This window comes from Nannobrachium achirus (assembly GCF_963921795.1).
Source record: "Nannobrachium achirus genome assembly, chromosome: 5".
In the NCBI taxonomy this organism is placed as follows: Eukaryota; Metazoa; Chordata; class Actinopteri; order Myctophiformes; family Myctophidae; genus Nannobrachium; species Nannobrachium achirus.
Genome location: NC_137814.1, coordinates 47,865,239 through 47,885,242, shown reverse-complemented (window position 1 = coordinate 47,885,242; position 20,004 = coordinate 47,865,239). Strand labels below are relative to the sequence as shown.

At 45.0% G+C, this 20,004-nt stretch overlaps 1 protein-coding gene across 1 annotated transcript in view; it reads left to right on the top strand.

Moving 5' to 3' along the window:
- Positions 1-1,131: 1,131 nt before the first annotated feature.
- LOC308285406 (ephrin type-B receptor 1-B-like) overlaps positions 1,132-20,004 on the top strand; it is a gene marked incomplete at its 3' end in the record, with an annotated part of 349,613 nt that continues 330,740 nt past the window's right edge. The window contains exon 1 of the mRNA XM_080726148.1: positions 1,132-1,356. Within this exon, the coding sequence (XP_080582274.1) occupies positions 1,281-1,356 (76 nt within the window). The 5' untranslated portion in view covers positions 1,132-1,280. The remainder of the gene's footprint in view (positions 1,357-20,004) is intronic.

Below are 20,004 nucleotides of genomic sequence, written 5' to 3'. Positions count from 1 at the left end.
GTGTTGCTGGCTGTCAATTTCAGTAATCACTCACTCACTCAAGCAAATTAGATGCTTATAATAAGCTGTGATTCAGAATGTGTAGGCTACAGCCAAATTTACACAGTATTTATAAATAGCATCATGTTTTTCACTTGAAAAGTGATAGACTTAGTTGGCATAGAAGTATGATTACTCATGGTGAGTTGGTGGTGAGCTTCACTAAGCCCACTGACATGATCAAACAGCCATGTTATTTTTTCATATTTATTTTAAGCTATTTCTTATTGATTTCAGCTGTGATGAGATTGTAGCCCCACAGTGAAGATACATACTTTGATGCTATACAAGTGTCTTGCTAGAAGGGAATCAACAAACCCCATTCAATTGATTGGTTGATTGATTGATTGATTGAAGACTTTATTAGTTTGCATAGGAAAAGGTACAGTTTCATGACAGTACACTGGTACAGTTCACTGGTACAAGGTCAACGAAAAGGATACGCCCAATAAAGCCTATGGCTTGTTTCAATTGAGATCCTTTAAAAAAAACTGGTATAACATTGAATAACACACTAGGCCTATGTAGAAGATAACATCTGTAGTATTTTGTTCTTGTTGAAAAAAAACCGCTAGATCTTTTTTTCTTTTTCTTAGAGAAAACAATTAAATGTGGGCTTACTTAGTCTACAAACTATATAACATAAATCGTCTATACTCGTATGTCTATGGGTGTAGTAGGTGTTGTGGGGGTTGCAGTACCCACCATCGGCCAACTAGTGGCGCTATTTCCCTTCAGTGAAACGGCCGCCGCACCAAATAGGTCAGTGCAAAAGTTTGGTGTGTTTTCAGTCACAATACGAGGTGGGAGGAGCGGAGCCCCGGCGATTGGTCCGCGAGTTTCAGCTTTCAACCCCGTGATTGGCCCCGGCGCTTTAACGGGCTGTGAGCAGCCAGTCTCGGGTGCACCCCCCACCCCTCCGTGCACCCCCACCCCCCAACACACACACACACACACACACACATGCGCCGCACACACACACTCTCATACCCTCCACTCCTCTCTTCCCCTACACGCTGATTGTCACACACACCGTTTACTACGGGCTTGAGATGTGACTCGCAACACAACAAGGCTACCTTTACTGTGGAATATACCTGCTTCTTCTGTGACAACATTACCCCGGGGTGGATTTGTTTTGACGCGCGCCCCGTGCCGTGGTGTGCATCTCTTTTTCATTTGGGGGGAGACGACAAGGCTTGCTGTGGAGACTTTACTAAAACCTCTTCTTCTCGCTGGCCATGACGGCGGATTTGTTGGCGCTTTTATGCGCGATGGTCATCATCATCATCACCACCACAGCGTCTGCGATGGAAGGTAAAAACGAGTGCTTCTTTGGATTATTGTGTGGAGAGCCCTGTTTTATCTTCTTCTCTTCTGTGGTCCAGCCAGCGTGCACAGCTGTGGGGATGCATATTATAGCCTATACCAGGGGTCTTCAACGTTTTCAGTCCAAGGACCCCCTTAGTTGAGAGAGAGAGATGAAGCAGCAGGGACCCACAACCTTCGTGGATTCCATATAGTTTTCATCGTTTTGACAGCACAATCATCAGTGTATTTTGGTTTCATGTCAATTTGTGTTTTCAGATATTTAACCACCAAAGCTCTTTGCCAAAAATAGCGAGGCGTTGTGAGCTTGTAGATCGGCTATTTTTGGCTACAGTTATCAGAATTTATGGACGTTAGGGTTCAAGTGGTTAATATAAAAAAGGAGAAAAAAAGTTTCTATCACACAAAGATTCGGAGGACCCCCTGTAGTAACTATGAGGACCCCTGGGGGTCCCGGACCCCCTGTTGAAGACCCCTGGCCTATACTGCTACTGAGGATGCGATGCACGTGGGATTATGAATCGCGTCAGTTTTCTGTGGGTTGTATCCCCTTAATATTATTATTTGGATGGGTGCGTCGTGCACAGAGTGAGACGGTCTTTGGCATTACTTTGGTGGTGATGTGACAGTTGTAAATAACGCCGTTGGCCTGGTCTGTTTGTTTGTAACCCGCACCAGAGTGGCCCATTTCTGGACTCAGTTCTGAGACTGTGCCTTTTGTGTCTCTCTGGTCTGGTCCCCCACTAGCCTTGGTGCTGAAGTATAAGGTGCGTTTTTACACGCAGGATAAGTAGCATCAGTACTTCACACAATATTCTTTCTGTCCCTCTATGGTTGGGTAAGAAAGATATAGGCATATGTCACAAGAATGGCGATGGTATTGCTTTCTGGTGGTGAGGTGTTTCTCAATAGCTTGATGTGTCATCATCAACTTAAAGATGTTTATTGTTTAGGGCAGGCTATCCTGAGCAGCCTGTGCTTTCACATGCATATTTCTAAAATACTATTTGTGGGCCAGATCAAAAACAAAAACATGTTGTGTTTTGATTTGGGAAGACTAGTGGATAGATGTATTAGGCCTACTAATATTCATTCTATGATCATAATGAACCTGGTCCTGACAAACAGGGACCTACCGGTATATGGTACACTGTGATACTGACCTTTCAATTTGGGATAAATGTTATTCACTTATTCCATTCTATCCTTACCTTACCGCAAAGCCTACCCCGGTCAATAGACGCAACCTCTCCCTTTTCTCCAAGCTCATGTCGTGTCTATTCCTTTATCATTTGCCATTGATAGTTCCCTTTACCTGTCTGTCCACTATACAGTAGGCTATCCCACTTCAAATCAAATATGTGTACACTCAGGCACACAAACGACACATCATCCTCACGCAGCAGTTGCACCAATAGCTAATATCTGGCGGATTGAATGTGTTTTTTATTCCCATCACAAGCCACCAGGGATAGATATCAGTGCTGCTGTATAGCCTCAGACATTGGCTGCTGTTTAATTCCTAATCCTTCTTCTCCTTCTAGCATGGTCATTCTTTCCAGCTGCACGCAACACGCACGCAACACGCACGCACGCACGCACGCACGCACGCACGCACGCACGCACACACACACACACACACACACACACACACACACACACACACACACACAGAATGGCTCACCCATCACTCCCTCTAGCATAATTGAACAAATTAGAAACAAATAAAGTGGGTGGCATTACACTCGTATGAATTTACTCAGATGTAGCCTTTTTCTGTTTTAAATTATTACAACTCTCTCTCTCTCTCTCTTTCTCTCCTCCTGGATTCTGCCCAACTCTGGCTCGCGCTCTGTAATTCTGCAGTGGCTTTCCTCGTGTTCATCAGATTTCAACACTGTAATGGAAACCCCAGTCCAGCCCCAAAATTACTACCTCTGGGAGGGAGAGGCAGAGAGCGGTATCTGGATATTTTGAGTTCCGACTGTTTACTCAATGTGAAAGGGAGAAAGACAGAAAGGAAGGAAAAAAATAAAATCAGAAAGGTCTATTCTGAAAGTCAGTGAGTTGATTTAAGAATGAGAGAGAGATGTGAGAGTAAAGCCTCTATCAGAGTCTGAGGTGAAGAGCCATCACCTCAACTTTTAGATGATTAGCTATCACCTAAAAATGTGATGGCCATCATAGTCAGGGATTCACGGTGAAGTCCTATCACCGTGCCTCTGTGCCTCTTAAACCAGGGGGCACTATAGATCGACCAGGGGGCACTATAGATCGACCAATCAGTGAACGGGGTGATGGGGAGATGTCTGAAGGTAAAAACAGAGGAGAGATGTCTAGGTCCGTGGCTCTTCACCACGGCTAATGACGTAATGTTGTAGTTTACTGACTTAATAAGACTACACTATGATAGGGCCATAAGGCCGTCACCTTTACAAGATGGGATGTGTGTGAGAGAGAGAGAGTGGTGAGCTTGTATTGAAACAGATGGACGGGAGACGGGCCCCGGGGTTGCCCGGGTAACGAGGATGAAAGTGATTTCCTTGTTTGGGTCACTAATTGAAAGGAGATTGTCCCACAGGCAGGTTAAAATCTCTCGCTGATCCGATCTCCAATCTGTTGCTCTTTCCCCTCCGTCCTTTGTGTGTGTTCTGTGTGTGTGTGAGGGAGCCAGGGAGAGACGGTGTGGCCGCGGCCTCTTTGTGTCAGCCTTAATCTGATTATATGGCCCCTAATCACCACATCAGCCCCATAATCACAAACAAAGTGTCAGAGATTGCTGTGTGTGTGTGTGCGTGCGTGCGTGCGCTCGCTTGTGAGTGTGCGTGTGTGTGAGAGACTGGAGGGGAGGGGGAGGGGGGGTCACAAATGACCATATGGACGCATATTGGATTAATTAAATGTTGTTTTTGAGTGATAGAATCTCCCTAGAAACTCTTTCTCGCTCCTCTCATCCACGCACACACACGCAGATACAGATATACTGTATATGTAGATCTTCCCATCGGTGTTGCGAGGTTAAGGATAGTTATCGTATCTGTACGATTATGCCAAAAGATTCCCAAATATATGATCATTTCGGCAAAAAAGAAATGCCACGCATTTCCTAAATTACCTGGCTGCTGATTCAGAAGCAGTTTTGCCGTTTCTCATACACATAGAGATAAGGAAATCCTAGATCCTAGATCGTTCTGCATTTACATACATGCAAAGTCATTTAACCCATTTAGAACGGGTACACATTTTGTGTATCATTATTTTATGCTTTAACTATTGAAAAATAGCAGATATACAAGCTCACAGCGCGGCACCGAGTGCCGCGCTGCGAGCTTGTAGATCTGCTATTTTTGAAAAGTCGTGAACATTAGAATTTTGACCCGATTCTATAAGTGTCTTTTGAATCCTTCTAATTCTAGGCCTAAATGGTTAAAAACACAGGTGGTGTCTTTACCAGTCAATCATTATGCTTGGTGCATGACGTGGTGCATGACGTGCATGCCCCCTCCAAGGGAGCGAGCATCGCAGGTGGTTGTGACAAGGGTTACATGTCGTCGCTGTCGGGCAGAAAACTCTTATCTACATCTTCAAAGTGTTTGTGCAGCGTCCTACCTGATCATACCAAGGTGTCACACAAAAGCATCAAAAGTAGCAGATCCGCAATTCACCGCGGTTTGAGCTTGTCGACCTGCAACCTTTGATATTTTTCAATTTGAATCCTGAAAAGTAACAGTTTTGGACATATGGGGTTTCCACCCGTCAGAGACGAGGATGCACAGTAAGCGAAGTGTCATGCTTCGCTCTTTGACCACCGCAAACAGGACAGTGGCGTCCCCGCTCCCATCAACTCCGGTCCCATCAGCACAGAACGGACAAAGAACTGTAGAATTCACTGACTAGTACTGTAGGTAGGGCCAGTTATGCACTGAGAGACTTTTAACAACTTAATTGCTGTGTACTTTGTTGTACGACAAAGAGCGAAATTGCGAATAGTTCAAATGTGTTGCGATGCGACCCACTGTGAGCTTATAGATCTAGTGTTTTTCTTATTACCTTTTTGTTTTTCACTTATACATTTTTTCTCTTTTCTTTTTTACATCTTCCATACCCAAAATAGGAATGCCGGGTTGAATGTGTAGTTCTACACTGGTGACTTATACAAGTGTTATTTCTATGCAGATGGATGGATTAGAGCTCTCATATTCTAACGATCAGACTACATGTTTGAATGATTAATTCAAACATTCAAACTATTTGACCTTATCCACAGATAGGCGTTTTAGTGTGAGGCTGGTTCGTTTGAGCAGGGTCCAGCAAGTTTCCTGCTTCCATGCGGTGCATGTGGAGCGCACATGTTTTTCTCTCTTTTGTGGCTATTGGTATTGCACTCATTGGTTGAGTATGTGAGTGTAGTCGTGTCAAACAAGGTTGTGGTTTTACAATACAAATGCTTTTTGTTTGTTAAATCATACTTGTGATTTCTCTATTCTTGACTGTATGATAAATGAAATGTCTTTAAAATTTGATACATTTAAGCCTCCGATGGCAACGCTGCACGTCGCATACACAAACTTTAGAAGGCAATCATAGCCAATCAGGAGGGAATATGGGAAATGGGACAGATCCATTTTGATGACATGACTAGAGATACTGTGTACCGCTAGGGCACAATCTGTAGGAGCAAAATGTCCAAAAAATGTTTTTGCAAAAATTGGCCTACTGGTGGCGCTAGAAGAGGGCCATGTGAGAAATCAGGGCTGGAGGTTGTGATTTGCCATCCAAGGAGTGCGTGTGCAAAGTTTGGCATCGATAGGACAGACGGACAGACAGCCGGTGGAGCTTTTCATAGTAACTTGCGACCTGACAGTCGCAATAAAATGCAGGGGAAAACGATTTAAGCCACAGGATTTCTGAAAGTGTGTACAGTGTGTGAGAGGATGTACAGAACATGGTGTGTGACTGTGTGCGTGTGTGTGTGTGTGTGTGTGTGTGTGTGTGTGTGGGTGAGTATATAAGTTACAATATCAATATGGTCACAGCAGACAGACCGAGGACTCAGATCTAATAAAGATGGTTGTCATGGAGGGACATTATGGATCTATTATTGTTGGAGGTGGCCGGCAAATCATGCATGCACGCGTGCACAAAACACACACAGACACGCACAAGCACCGCTAGTTTACTTCCGCCCACCAACAGAAATACACACACGGACAGAGAGAAGAAGCAAGATAGAGCGGCGAGCAGTGAGATTTAAAGCAGACTCTTTGGTCTTAACACTGGGAAGTTACTAGAAACTAAGAGAAGGAGAGAGCAAGAAGGGATTTGCGTACCAGAAAAGGATGCATGATGGCCTCTTTCGCTCTTTTCTCCTCTTTTCCTAGCCCTCCTCTTCCTTCTTCTTGTCCTTTCTCCAATCTGCCCCCCCCCCCCCTCCCATGCATTCACTCACTCTACTCGCTCGCTCGCTCACTCACTCACTCACTCACTCACTCACTCACTCACTCACTCACTCACTCACACTCCCTCTCTCCCTCTCTCTACATGGTGTGTGGACGGTTCTTGCCAACAGCAGCAGTAATTCTCCCCCCACTTACAGAGTCATTGCTTATTTCTGTTTGCCCTTAAACCAATTAGGCTTAGATAAGCCCGCTCATTTAACGGCCTGGAACAGGGAGGAGGAGAAAAGACGAGGGAGGGAGGGAGGGAGGCATGGGATGAAATGTCAGCTATATGAGAGACAGAGAGAGAGAGGAACACACACACAGAGAGAGGGAGAAAGACACTCTGACAGAGGAGGTATCTCTCCGATCTCTGCCCGTCTGAGAATAGCCTGGTGGTGGATGACGACGGCGATGATGATGATGATGATCGAACAACAACCCACTGTTTTCCATCTCAGTTTTCAGTCAGACACTGCCACGCTGTCTGTATACCATAAACAGCCACAGCGTGCGGTGTGAATGCCAGATAAGAGAGAGAGAGAGAGCAACATGGGTAATGTGGCCCTAATCAGCCCCTGAGGAATGGGGTTTTAAATACCTGTATTACTGTAATGCCCCATCCTCCAGGGGGGCCGGAGAGGAGAGCGGTGAGATTATCACCGTGTTCTTGCATAAACGTCGTTGTCGGGTGGAAACCTCGTATCTCCCAAGTTTCAAATTTGTACGTTCTTTCCCAAAGTAAAGCCCTGCTTCATCAGACAAGGCCGTCGCACAAACGTAGTGAAAACGGCAGATCTACAAGCAGCGCGAGGCGTTGTGTGCTTGTAGATCGGCTGTTTTCGCTAGTTTAAATCATTTTTAAAATGATAAATGCAAAACGAACGGTTTTGGACATATAAGGTTTTCACCCGACAATGACGATAAACAATGGTCACCCCCACTCTCTCTTCTGCTTCTGATTTCTCATTTCAAATGGATAGAAAACCAAAGGAAGAAAATATAACCGCCAAATAGGCTCGCTCAATGTGAGGCAGTGGGATTTATGAGCTGTGTAAAGGCGTTGGTGTACACATGTGCCATTTCAATACCTCACACGTCCTGTTCATTGGCAAGACAGTAGATTTCCAATGGATTGACAGAACATTGAGCTTGTAGATGGGCTATTTCTGCTCTTTTTATGACCGCCTCTGGCTTAATTCGACGTTTAAAACTACCTATGAAGGTGGATTCTGCTTTTCAATGGGAATGGAGTGGTTTCTTGCTAGTTGCGGGTTTCTGTAAAAATGCTCTCCATAAAAATGAGAAAAGCAAAATAGGGAAAGAAACCTGTGGAAAAATGTATTTGCAGGAAATTCTTTGGAGCAGTAAAGCCTGAAGACCTGAAACGGCGCGTGTGCGTGCACTCGTGTGTGCGTATGTTCTGGCCACAGGGTCTGCTTGTCACTCGATACCGCTCACCTCAGCTTGTTTTATCGTTATGGCGTGTGTACTAGTGCACGTTTTGGATACCTACAGTATGTCGTCATGGGATCACCTAGGTCATTGTGGCTGGCGGGGACCACTGCTACACGAGGCATGGAGGCTTTGATTCACACATTGGTGAATAGACTGTGCTGCTTTGGGGTATGTGCTTACCTGGATTACTCTTCCCTGCCTTTCAACAGCTCACTGTGGTAATGTTGTAAACACGCCGTGCGAGGGATTGTGTGACAGCCTAGGGATGGTGCAGTATTCAGGACATGTTTTATTTTGTTCCTGTCCAAATAAAACAGAAACAGAAATACTCAAATCTAGAATCGTCTGGAAAAGACAAGATTAAAAGAATAATCTTTTTTTCTATCGATTTACTCACCCTATTGAGGCTTGAATTCATGGATATTTCTTTTTTTTTTCTTTTTTTTGTGTCACAAGCCAATAATTTGATGACCAGCAGCAGTGGTTCCCTATGGAGACACAAAGTGCCTCCTTTGTTCCCTATGGGGACAAAGAGTCAAATTATTGACTTAGGAATGCGACAAAAACGAAAGAATATCCATAAATTCAAGTCTGCATGGGATGAGTACAAAACAGACTTTTTTGGGGGAGTGAAGTATTCCTTTAAGAATCAACAAAGCGCCACTAGTGGCCATATATTCCACGCTGCGTCTCACAATGTGTTTTTTGTTTTAGTTGTTCTATTAGTTGCGTCCCATAGACGGGTTTCTGGTCCACGTTACACTGATAAAACTAGATGCGTGCGCAGGGTCCGTACCAAAATTAGCCAATGAAACCAGCGCTCCCCAAAACAACAGGTTTGGGGATTGGACGGAATTGATTACATGATACAGTCAGCTGTGCATTTAGTCTCAATGTTTGTAAACAAGAAACCTGTCTATATACAGTTCATTGTTTTTTCAGTTGTCTTGTACATTGGAAATTGTATGAATGTACTCATTATTGATTATTTCTGTATGTCTCTGCTTCCCTCCAACACATTGCACTCAGTTTACACATTATGTACAGTACATTCATTCACACACAAAGGAGCACAATGGAAATGAGCTCTCATGCTAGTTTGTATTTAGTGTTTTGACAGATAATGTGCAGATAATGTGCAAATGATGTGCAAAGACTGTCTCTGTCTCGACGGGCTGTGAGCAACTCCCGCTGTGCCGTTCCACTCGAGCAGCGAGCGATCATCCAGATAAATATCAAAACACGTTTGAAAACTATTTGGACGGCTTTGAGCCGCTCTCACCGCAGGATAATCTTGCCCGATATAATTTGCTCCCGATCTAGGCTGGTGTTAAGGGAATGGCCCCGATTGGCGTTCCCTACCCCAAATATCCCTCATCATCTTTTAATGTGAGCAGGGCTCAAGGGTGGCGCTACGGCATTTAAAGGCCATGTGTTCTGGTCGTTAAATCAATATGGACTCCTCGGACCATCCACTGGGGAGCACGAGGGTGCACATCAAACAGCACGGTGAAAAGCCAAGGGGCACAGAACTAGGGATGGATGGGACGATATGAAAATGTCATGTCACGATTATTGTGACCAAAGAAATCACGATTTACGATATTATCGCGATAATCAAAATATCCCCAACATCCATTATCCTGGGGCGGAACATTTGCCAAAAAAATAGCAGACCTACAAGCTCACAACGCGTCACGTTGCGACGCGTTGTGAGCTTGTAGATCGGGCAAAAATATTTGGTAGAAAGTGAAAAAAAGACAAGTATGTTTTGCCAATAGAGGGTTTAAATCAGACCTGGGCATTGTGCGGCCCGGGGGCCGTATAACCCTAAGGGTTAGGGTTAGGCTAACTCTATCATTGGATCGTTGTCTCAACAACAAGCAGGTGGTCAGACTGGTCACAAAAGTCAAGACGACCTGCCTTACCTTACCCATCAAAAATGGCTAAAGTGGCAAAAAAAAGAAAAGTCGATGCTGAATGCCGGGTTTTCAACAAAAATTGGACTGCTAAGTATTTATTTACTGAAGTCGGAGGTAAAGCTGTGTGTTTAGTTTGCAGGGAGCACATCTTGCGGGGAGCACTGCCTTTTGTCCTGGCCCTCCACAACACTTTCTGTTATTCATGTGGCCCCATGGAATTTATCCCAGTGCATGACGGAGGATGATTTCACGATAAATTAAATCTCCACGATACCATTATCGGGAATGTTTTCGATCACGATAAACGATAATATGGCTTATCGTCCCATCCCTACACAGTACACACACACCAATTTGTTTTTTTTTAAAAAGCCTAAGCTGTTTTTTGTAGGATGTACTGTATCTTCTTTCACTACAGTAGCCTTTATGGCACTGTACCATGGCTCGCTTTCAGAAGCGGGGGTCTGAATAAAATAAAACAGCCTCTGTTATGAGTCAGCAGAGAGAACAGTTCATAAAGCCATAAAGCCGTGGCAGCAGCACATGATGGAGTCAGTGCTCCAGCTCTGGAAGAAATTCACCTTTTCTTTGGGTTAAGTCTATGAAGAGAAACATTACATTTGGTTAAGCGAAGAGAAAGCGGTGCTGCATTTCTCTCTCTCTCTCTCTCTCTCTCTCTCTCTCTCTCTCACTTTCACTCTCACGCACAGACACACACACACACACACACACACACACACACACACACACACACACACACACACGCACACACATTCCCCCCCAGATCTCACCTTACCCAAGAGACATCTGAGCCTCAGGATGGCCAGATGGTTGATACAGGTCGGGGGGCTGCGTGTGTGTGTGTGTGTGTGTGTGTGTGTGTGTGTGTGTGTGTGTGTGTGTGTGTGTGTGTGTGTGTGTGTGTGTGTGTGTGTGTGTGTGTGTGTGTGTGTGTGTGTGTGTGTGTGTGTGTGTGTGTGTGTGTGTGTGTGTGTGTGTGTGTGTGTGTGTGTGTGTGTGTGTGTGTGAGAGAGAGAAACTGTTTTTGTACAGTATATATCGTCGTCGTTGGGTGGAAACCTTTTATGTCCAAAAACCGTCCGTTTTGTAATTATCATTTCAAAAAGGATTTGAAATAGTGAAAATGGCCGATCTACAAGCACACAACGCCTCGCATCGCGAGGCGTTGTGTGCTTGTAGATCTGCTATTTTCACTAGCTTTGTGCGACAGTCTTGTATGATGAAGCAGGGCTTTACTTTACGAGAAAGCTTGTGAAGCTTGGAGATACGAGGTTTCTGCCCGACAGTGACGATATGGGAAAGATCATGCCAGGAGAAGGCTTGATACACTATCCCTGTATGTATGTGTGTGTGTGTGTGTGACACGTGTGTATGTATATATCCATGCATGTGTACATGTTGTTCTTCTGCCCCTTTTTAAAACAAGAGACTCGTCTGAACTCTTGGCATGTTTGATTAGTCATGTCTCTGTATGTACCGTGTCTTTTCACGGGTTCCTACACGCAGTGATTTGCCCGCAGAGATGCTATCGCCGGAGCAATGTGTTCCGAGCCGTCACGCTTCATGCTCGACCTTTATCGGGGCCAGCTGGAAGATAACCTGACAAAGGCCAAAGTCTTATCGGATCCCATCGCGGGGCCTAAGCATATACGCGCCGCGTTTTGGCTGTGCGAGGTATTACTCTCCGCGACTTGGCCTTGGGAGTGCTCCACAGTCCACACAGACGGCATCTCGTCATTCTCGTGTGACTCATCTCTCTCTCCAGAAAACCCAATTCCCTGAAATGCAGCAGAACAAACACGGGTTCAGAAACGGACGTGCAGAAGCATGCTATAGCAACTAGACCAGTGGTTCTCAACCTGTGGGTCAGGACCCCCAGGGGGGGTCCCCAAATAGTTTTTGGGGCTCCCCAGATGATTAACTTAATGTGCAACATTGTTTTCTCTCTCAACAAGTAAACAAACCAACATATTGGTTAAAGGTATATAGAGGGTCTCTGCACATTTCTGAAGTGACAATTTAAGGACTTTTTAATACCTCTAAAATGACATATTTAACATTGGCCAAATTGTCAAATATTAGAGGCAGAAAGTGTGAAAAGAGCAGATCTACATGCTCACAACGCCTCGTGTTGTGAGCATGTAGATCTGCTCTTTTCACAATAGAACTGTGTTATACAAAATGTAATTCCTCAACTCTTAGTGCTCGTCAAGGTGTGTGTGGGGGGGGGGGGGGGTCCCCAGTTAAAATATGACTATTTTGGGGGTCACAGCCTGAAAAGGTTGAGAACCACTGAACTAGACGACAGAATCTGGGACAGGCAGGCTACAGCGACTTGATACAGGTTTGATATCAATATACACTATTGATAGTCATGAGAGTTATCACATTTCTGCCTGAACCCAACCCTACCCGACCCGAGCCAACGTTTTCGGGCCGTGCCGAAAATCTATGCTAATAATTTTCAGACCTGTTGAGAACTAGTCACATTGTGCTTTGTTTATTGGAAAATAGACTGGCAAATAACGCAGTTTAAACAAAGATGCGATGGGAAGACGGCGACGGGGTGATTTGATCGACTTGAGCCTCTGCTCATTGTTGACAGGAACAAAACAAAGCTGTATTCCATCTTGTGACACATAATCGTTAATTATTGCGGGAACCTGATACGTGAAATCAAGATTCAAGACTGCAAATCGTCGTCGTTGGGTGAAAACCTTGTATGTCCAAAACCGTTCATTTTGCATTCGTCATTTTAAAAATGATTCAAACTAGTGAAAACAGCCGATCTACAAGCACACAACGCCTCGCACCGCGAGGCGTTGTGTGCTTGTAGATCGGCTGTTTTCACTACTTTCGTGCGACGGCCTTGTACGATGAAGCAGGGCTTTACTTTGCGAAATAACATACAAGTTTGAAACTTGGAGATACAAGGTTTCCACCGGACAACGACGAAATGCACCACTAGCGATGCTAAAAGGTGGCACTGTGGAGGTGTTGTTTCAGCCTTTTCTCTGCCTCCCATTATTACCTGTGCTCATATAGATTAGGGGACTAGTTGTCCAGTCAGCACAAAAAAACACCCAGAGCCTCTTCGATATTCCTGCTGGGGTTTGTAGAGAGAGGCGAGAGTAGGAGAAGCATTGATTACCGAGTCTCATTTCTCCCCTGTTCAAACGAGCTGGCTCCAGGGGCTTCTATGCTTACAGACCTTTTACCCCTAAAACCCCCCACTCCCACTCCCACCCCCACCGCGACTACTGCTCTGTCCACCTTGTCCCGCCAGCAAACCCCGGCTCAACAATAGGCCCTTGTTGACTTTAACTTCCTGGCAAATTTCTCCTCGCCTTCTCCATTATTCTCTTTTTCTGCTTTTCTTTTTTTTTTGCTTTTTGGTACGGGGAATTTTAATTAAAACTCAGGAGCGGCTGTCAGTTGCATTCTCCCTCTCTCTCTCTCTCTCTCTCTCTCTCTCTCTCTCTCTCTCTCTCTCTCTCTCTCTCTCTCCCCCTCTCTCTCTGTGTGTCGCTCAATTGTTCTCAACCTTCCAGCCTGAAAATAATTGGTTGTTTTTTTTCTGCTCTGCATTCTCTACCTTCATTTTATTTCTCTCTCTCTCTCTCCCTCTCTCTGTCTCGCCATCATTCCTCCTGCCTCTCCGCACTCCCCTGTTAGCTTAAACAGATGCAGTTGTGAGGCATTATAGGGGCTTTTCCTCCACGAAAAAAGAGTGAAATGTGAGTCGGTTCTTTGTATTGACATAGTGGACACAGGCTTGCCAGGGATTGGATCAGGGGTGGGAGAGAGAGTGCTGGATTGGTGGTTCTGGCAGAACAAAGGGCTTCATTTATGATTGTCATAATGAGATGTGTACCTAGCCGGGGTCCCAGCATGATTTAATTTGACTTTTAAGCCCCAAGGCCCCGAGCCTGCAGGCTCCACGCAGGAAGGCTGGAGGGACAGAGGAGCAGGGGCGTCACAAGGGGGGGAAAAGTGGGACTGAGTTACTAGGGCCCAAGGTGGAGGGGCCTTAATTATTTTATACTTTAGCTATTGAAAAATAGCAGATATACATGCTGCAAGCTTGTAGATCTGCTATCTTTGAAAAGTTGTGAAAATGTGTGCAAATCTTTGAATATATGTATATTTGTAACTAAAATTTTGCTTCTAGGGGGTCCCTGGACCTAAATATTTTGAGATGGAGGTCTGTGGCCAAATACATATCATTTTGGGGGTCCTTCACATGAAAAAAGTTTGAGCACAACTGACATAGAAACATAATAAGACTTGCAAAAATGTTCGCGATTTCTCAAAAATAGCTGATCCACAAGCTCATAGCGCGGCACTCGGTGACGCGCTGTGAGCTTGTATATCTGCTATTTTTCAATAAGTTAAAGCTCAAAGTGAATCCTTGTACCCAGGGCCTAGAATTTGGTGTGACACGCCTGCGGAGGAGAAAACAGGAGGGGCTGAGTGAGTGCCCGGGGCAGGGCAGGTAAGAGTGGAGCAATGTTTTTGTGATTAGGAGGAGCTCTGGGAGCATGGGAAAGTTCCCAAACGCCTATACAAGAGAGAACTGATAAGGATAAGGTATATACAGTGTATCTGTCGGCTCCGAGTCCCCGACACAACTACAGAAGCGTTGGCATTTTCAAAGAGTTGTTTATATCCCATGTAAACCGGGAATGCATTTTATGCTTTAACTATTTAAAAAATAGCAGATCTACAAGCTCGCAGCGCGGCACTCAGTGCCAGAGCTTGTAGATCTGCTATTTTTGAAAAAAAAGAGAAGAAAAACTAATCTATATATTTTTTTTCTACAGCGAACATTTGTAACTCAAATGTTTCTTTCTTGGGGTCGCTGGAACAATATATTTTGAGATGGGTGTCCACGGTTAAATGCATAGGGGACTGCCCCATGGTTCGAACTCCCGTTGGTCCGGACAGGTTAAAATTCACCAGGTTAGCATTCACCAGCATTAGTTTTACTGAGGTTAGGGAGAAGGTTAGGTTTAGGTGGTCGGACCAAAGAGAGTTCGAACCAAGGACATGTTACCAATACATATACTGTAAAGCCCTTTGCACACAGGCGCGTTTAACCGCACGGATAAAACGGACAATATCATTTTTTGAAAAGAAAACAATGATTCTCTACGACCTCATGCACACCGGATCCGAATTAGCCGTGCGACGAGTGGCTGCCGCCGTGCGTTTTTTTTCTCGATCGAACCCAGTTCGATTCGTGCGTCTTGTCGCATGCGGTAAAAAACTCATCACTCCTTTTATGACTCCTTTTTGGATCCGCAGCGCCGATTCCGCACAGCATTGCACACCAAATCCAATGCGTTTTATTCATGCCGCAAACAAAAAAAACGCAACTGTCCTGTGTGCAAAGGGCTTAACTCTAGGGGTCCTTGACATGAAAAGGTTTGAGCACCGCTGATACAGAAACACACATTTTTCAAAAAAAGTATTCCGAAGACATTCGTAGAACCGTCCTTAGCTCGAAATCGGTTTATTTAGCGAATCCCTCCTCCTCCTCCCGCTCACCTCCTGAACGTCTTAAAGTTACTGCATGAGAAGTTTGTCGACGACACTGCGTGTGCGGGAAGGGGGTGGGGGCTATAGTAGCCTAGTAGGACGCTTTCTTTCTGTTTTTCATCGACACTTCTTGCATTTTAAGTTAGCATCGGCAGCCCGGAGGAGGGGGAGGGGGAGGGGGGTGCTGGGAGGAATTAAAGACGGAGCGTTAATAGGGCTGGAATTACGGACCGTGGTGGAAGCAGCTCCCCTTCTGATTAAATAAGAGGCAGCTCCTCCACAGGCTGTTAATCACAGGGACTGCTGTGCGGGCACGCGCACGCACACACACACACACACACACACACACACACACACACATACAGAGAGACACACGCAAGCTCACAGACAGACACGAAGAGGCACTCACGGACAGACAGCTTGTGTGCATTGTAGGGATGGGACGATGCGCGATATTATCGTTTATCGCGATAAAAAAACACTCGCGATAATTGTATCGTGGAGATTTAATTTATCGTGATATCGTCCTCCGTCATGCACTGGGATCAATTCACCTTTTATTTATGCCGAGCTGCATATCCGGTACCACTTAGACCCTCTATAATTGGTAAAAGGTACTTATAATATACGTGCCTGATAGTCTTTTTTTTTCACTCTCTATCAAAAATTAGCCGATCTACAAGCTCACAACGCGTCGCAACGCGACGCGTTGTGAGCTTGTAGATCGGCTTATTTTTGGCAAATGTTCCACCCCAGGATAATGGATTTTGATTATCGCGATAATATCGTAAATCGCGACTTCTTTTGTCACAATAATCGTGATATGACATTTTCATATCGTCCCATCCCTAGTGTGCAATAGATGTACAGAGACACACACACACACACACACACACACACACACACACACACACAACGCTGTCTCTGGCACTCTCTCGCTCACATCCAGAGCTTTGATGTGTGGAGAGGAAATGAGTGGAGACGGAGAGCTAAGGGCTTGGGCCTGGAGCCTGTCCCATTATTAATGACTTAGTGCCTCTGCTTCTCCCTGGTTCAGACGTAGCACATATTTCACCATTTCCTTGCCCTTCTCCCCACCATAAATGTAATCTCTTATTAAAGATCGGAGGGCCCCAGAAAGACCAGGGGATAGAGCACAGGGGAAACGGTGTGTGTGTGTGTGTGTGTGTGTTCTCTGTCTCTGTTTTCGGAGCAATGAAGGTCTCGTGAGAAGTAATGGGGATGACATGAAAATGTCATGTCACGGTTATTGTGGCCAAGGGGACTGCCCATAAGTCCTACATCTCATTAGTCCTACATCTCATTAGTCCTAATTTGGTTAGGGTTAGGTTTTAAGGTTAGGGTTTAGGCATAGTTTTACTGAGGTTAGGGTTTGGGTTAGGTTTAGGTTTAGGCATAGTTTTAATGAGGTTAGGGTTTGGGTTAGGTTTAGGCATAGTTTTACTGAGGTTAGGGTTTGGGTTAGGTTTAGGCATAGTTTTAATGAGGTTAGGGTTAGGGTTTGGGTTAGGTTTAGGCATAGTTTTAATGAGGTTAGGGTTAGGGTTTGGGTTAGGTTTAGGCATAGTTTTACTGAGGTTAGGGTTAGGTTTAGGTTTAGGCATAGTATTCTCACCAGGTTAACATTCACCAGATTCTGACTAATGGGATGTAGGAACAATGAAATGTCGGACCAATGCCATGGCACCGTGGCCAAAAATATTGCGATGAGCAATATTATCGCAATGATAAAAAAAATAAGCTTGAAACTCTTAAAATGCCACTTTTGTTAAACCACCCTATAGCATCCATATACTCTTGCGGGAACATTAGCCAAAAATAGCAGATCTACAAGCTTACAGTGGCTATTTCTGCCCAAAAGATCTGGTCTAGATTAAGAAAAAGAAACGGTCCAAGTACAGAGCCACCTCAAGTTCAGCATGTGACGGCCGGGACAAGTTAACGACAAATTAAAATCTCTACAAGATTCTATGATCTATGACTGTGAGCGGTTCACTCTCATCTTCTCTTCTGGAGTGGTCCCTGGCACAAAAACCTTTTCAGATCGGGTTGTGCATCATTTTGGGGGTCCTTGACATGCCATTGTACAAGACAGTAGATTTCCAGTGGATTGGCAGAACATTGAGCTTGCTTGATCAGCTGTTTTCTTTGCTATTTTTATGACCTCCTTTGACATGATCGAAGTTTAAATCTACCTATGAGGGGGGATTCTGCTTTCCAATGGGAATGGAGTGGTTCTTGCCAATTTCGGGTTTCTGCCAAAATATCCTTTCTCCATAAAAATGTGAAAGAAACCTGTGGAAAAAAAGCATTTGCAGGACGCTTTCAGCTAAGCCTGAAGACCTGAGATGTCACATCCGTACTGGGGATGGGACGATATGAACATTTCATATCACGGTTATTGTGACAAAAGAAATCGCGATTTACGATATCATCGCGATAATCAAAATCCATTATCCTGGGGTGGAACATTTGATAGAGAATGAAAAAAAAAGACTGTATTAAGTACGTATATTATGAGTACCTTTTACCAATCCTAGAGGGTTTAAGTGGTACCGGATATGCAGCTCGGCAAATAAAAGGTGAATTGATCGCAGTGCATGATGGGAGGACGATATCACGATAAATTAAATCTCCACGATACGATTATCGTGTGTGTTTTTTACCAGGATAAACGATGATATCACTTATTGTGCCATCCCTACTCTGTACAGCAGCGTAGCAAGCAGCAGCAGCGGACCCTGCCCTGCTACTGTATATATTCAACCCCATCCTGCTCCTCAGGCAGACTCCCCCCCCCCCCCCCCTCGCGGTGTGCTGTCCAGACCCCTCCACTCCCCGTCCTCCCACTGGGGGTGAGAGAGAGAGAGAGCGAGCGTTTTGGAGGTAATTAACTATTGATTAGAAGCACAGGAGGGTAATAGGAAATGAGCGGACGGCGTCCTGATCTCCTCCTTTCGGAGCGCCACTGGCCCGGTTCCAACAGGAAGACGGATGAGGTGGGGGGGGGGGGGGGGGGGGGGGGGTCAGGGTGATGTAGGGGTGGGGGGGAGGTTAAGCTCTTCCTGGCAGGGGTGAAGGTTAAAAGGTAGCCTTCATGGCTTCCTTTTCCTGTGTCAGTGTGCATTGGAGGACACATTCAAATAACCCTCTCTCTCTCTCTCTCTCTCTCTCTCCCAGTATATCCATATGTACGGTGTATATTATGGGTAACAAATCCGTTCGCCCCAAATCCTTTTGGCCCTAACTTTCCTCCGCCAACCACTGGGTGGGGTGGTTTTTGTTGCGACCATAGGTCGCAAAGTTTACCATGAAAACCGGTACATCTTGTCCACGTCTGCGTGTATCTCTGAAGGTCACGCCTGACACTGTGGTTCCCCTGACACATCACTGTGACATCACAGGTGACATCACCTATGTAATGTAAAAGTCCATATATGGGTATTCCCCAGAATCCCTTTTATGCCCATATATGAAGATCCCTGATGTCTTCGATACATATCACTGGCCAGATGGCCAAGACATGGCCCATATCCTTGTGGCTGGTTCATAGAGGGATCTCCATGTATGGGCATAAAAGATATTGTATGTTGTGATGTCATGGGAACCACTCTAACAGAATTCCTTGTCCATATATGGACATAAAATTATTAATATCATCAATATTAAGCCCATATCTAACAGGACTTCATATGGGAATGCCCATATATGGAGGACGACAGCCCATATCTGTGTGGCTGGTTCAGACAGGGATCTCCATGTATGGGCATAAAAGGGATATACTATATACAGTACATTAATCTCCATATATGGGTACCAGGAGTCTCCATATATGGGTATCTGGTCCGATATACATCACTGGCCAAGAAGCATGTCGCCCTGAGGCGTCTTACTAGTATACTAGTATTTGTTTTACTGAGGGTAAGATGAGAAATAAGTTAAGGTTAGGCATAGTTTTACTGAGGTTAAGGTTAGGAATAAGGTTATGTTTAACCGTTTTACAGAGGTTACGTTTAGGAATGCCAGGCAGATACTGTGTACCGTTACACCAGATAGACACCCCGAGACGAAAAGGATTTTGGTGCGAACGGACTAGTATTCATATTATGTACACACACACACACACACACACACACACACACACACACACACACACACACACACACACACACACACACACACACACACACACATACTATAAACTGATTACATTTCCGCTTTGGATTCAGCTCTCT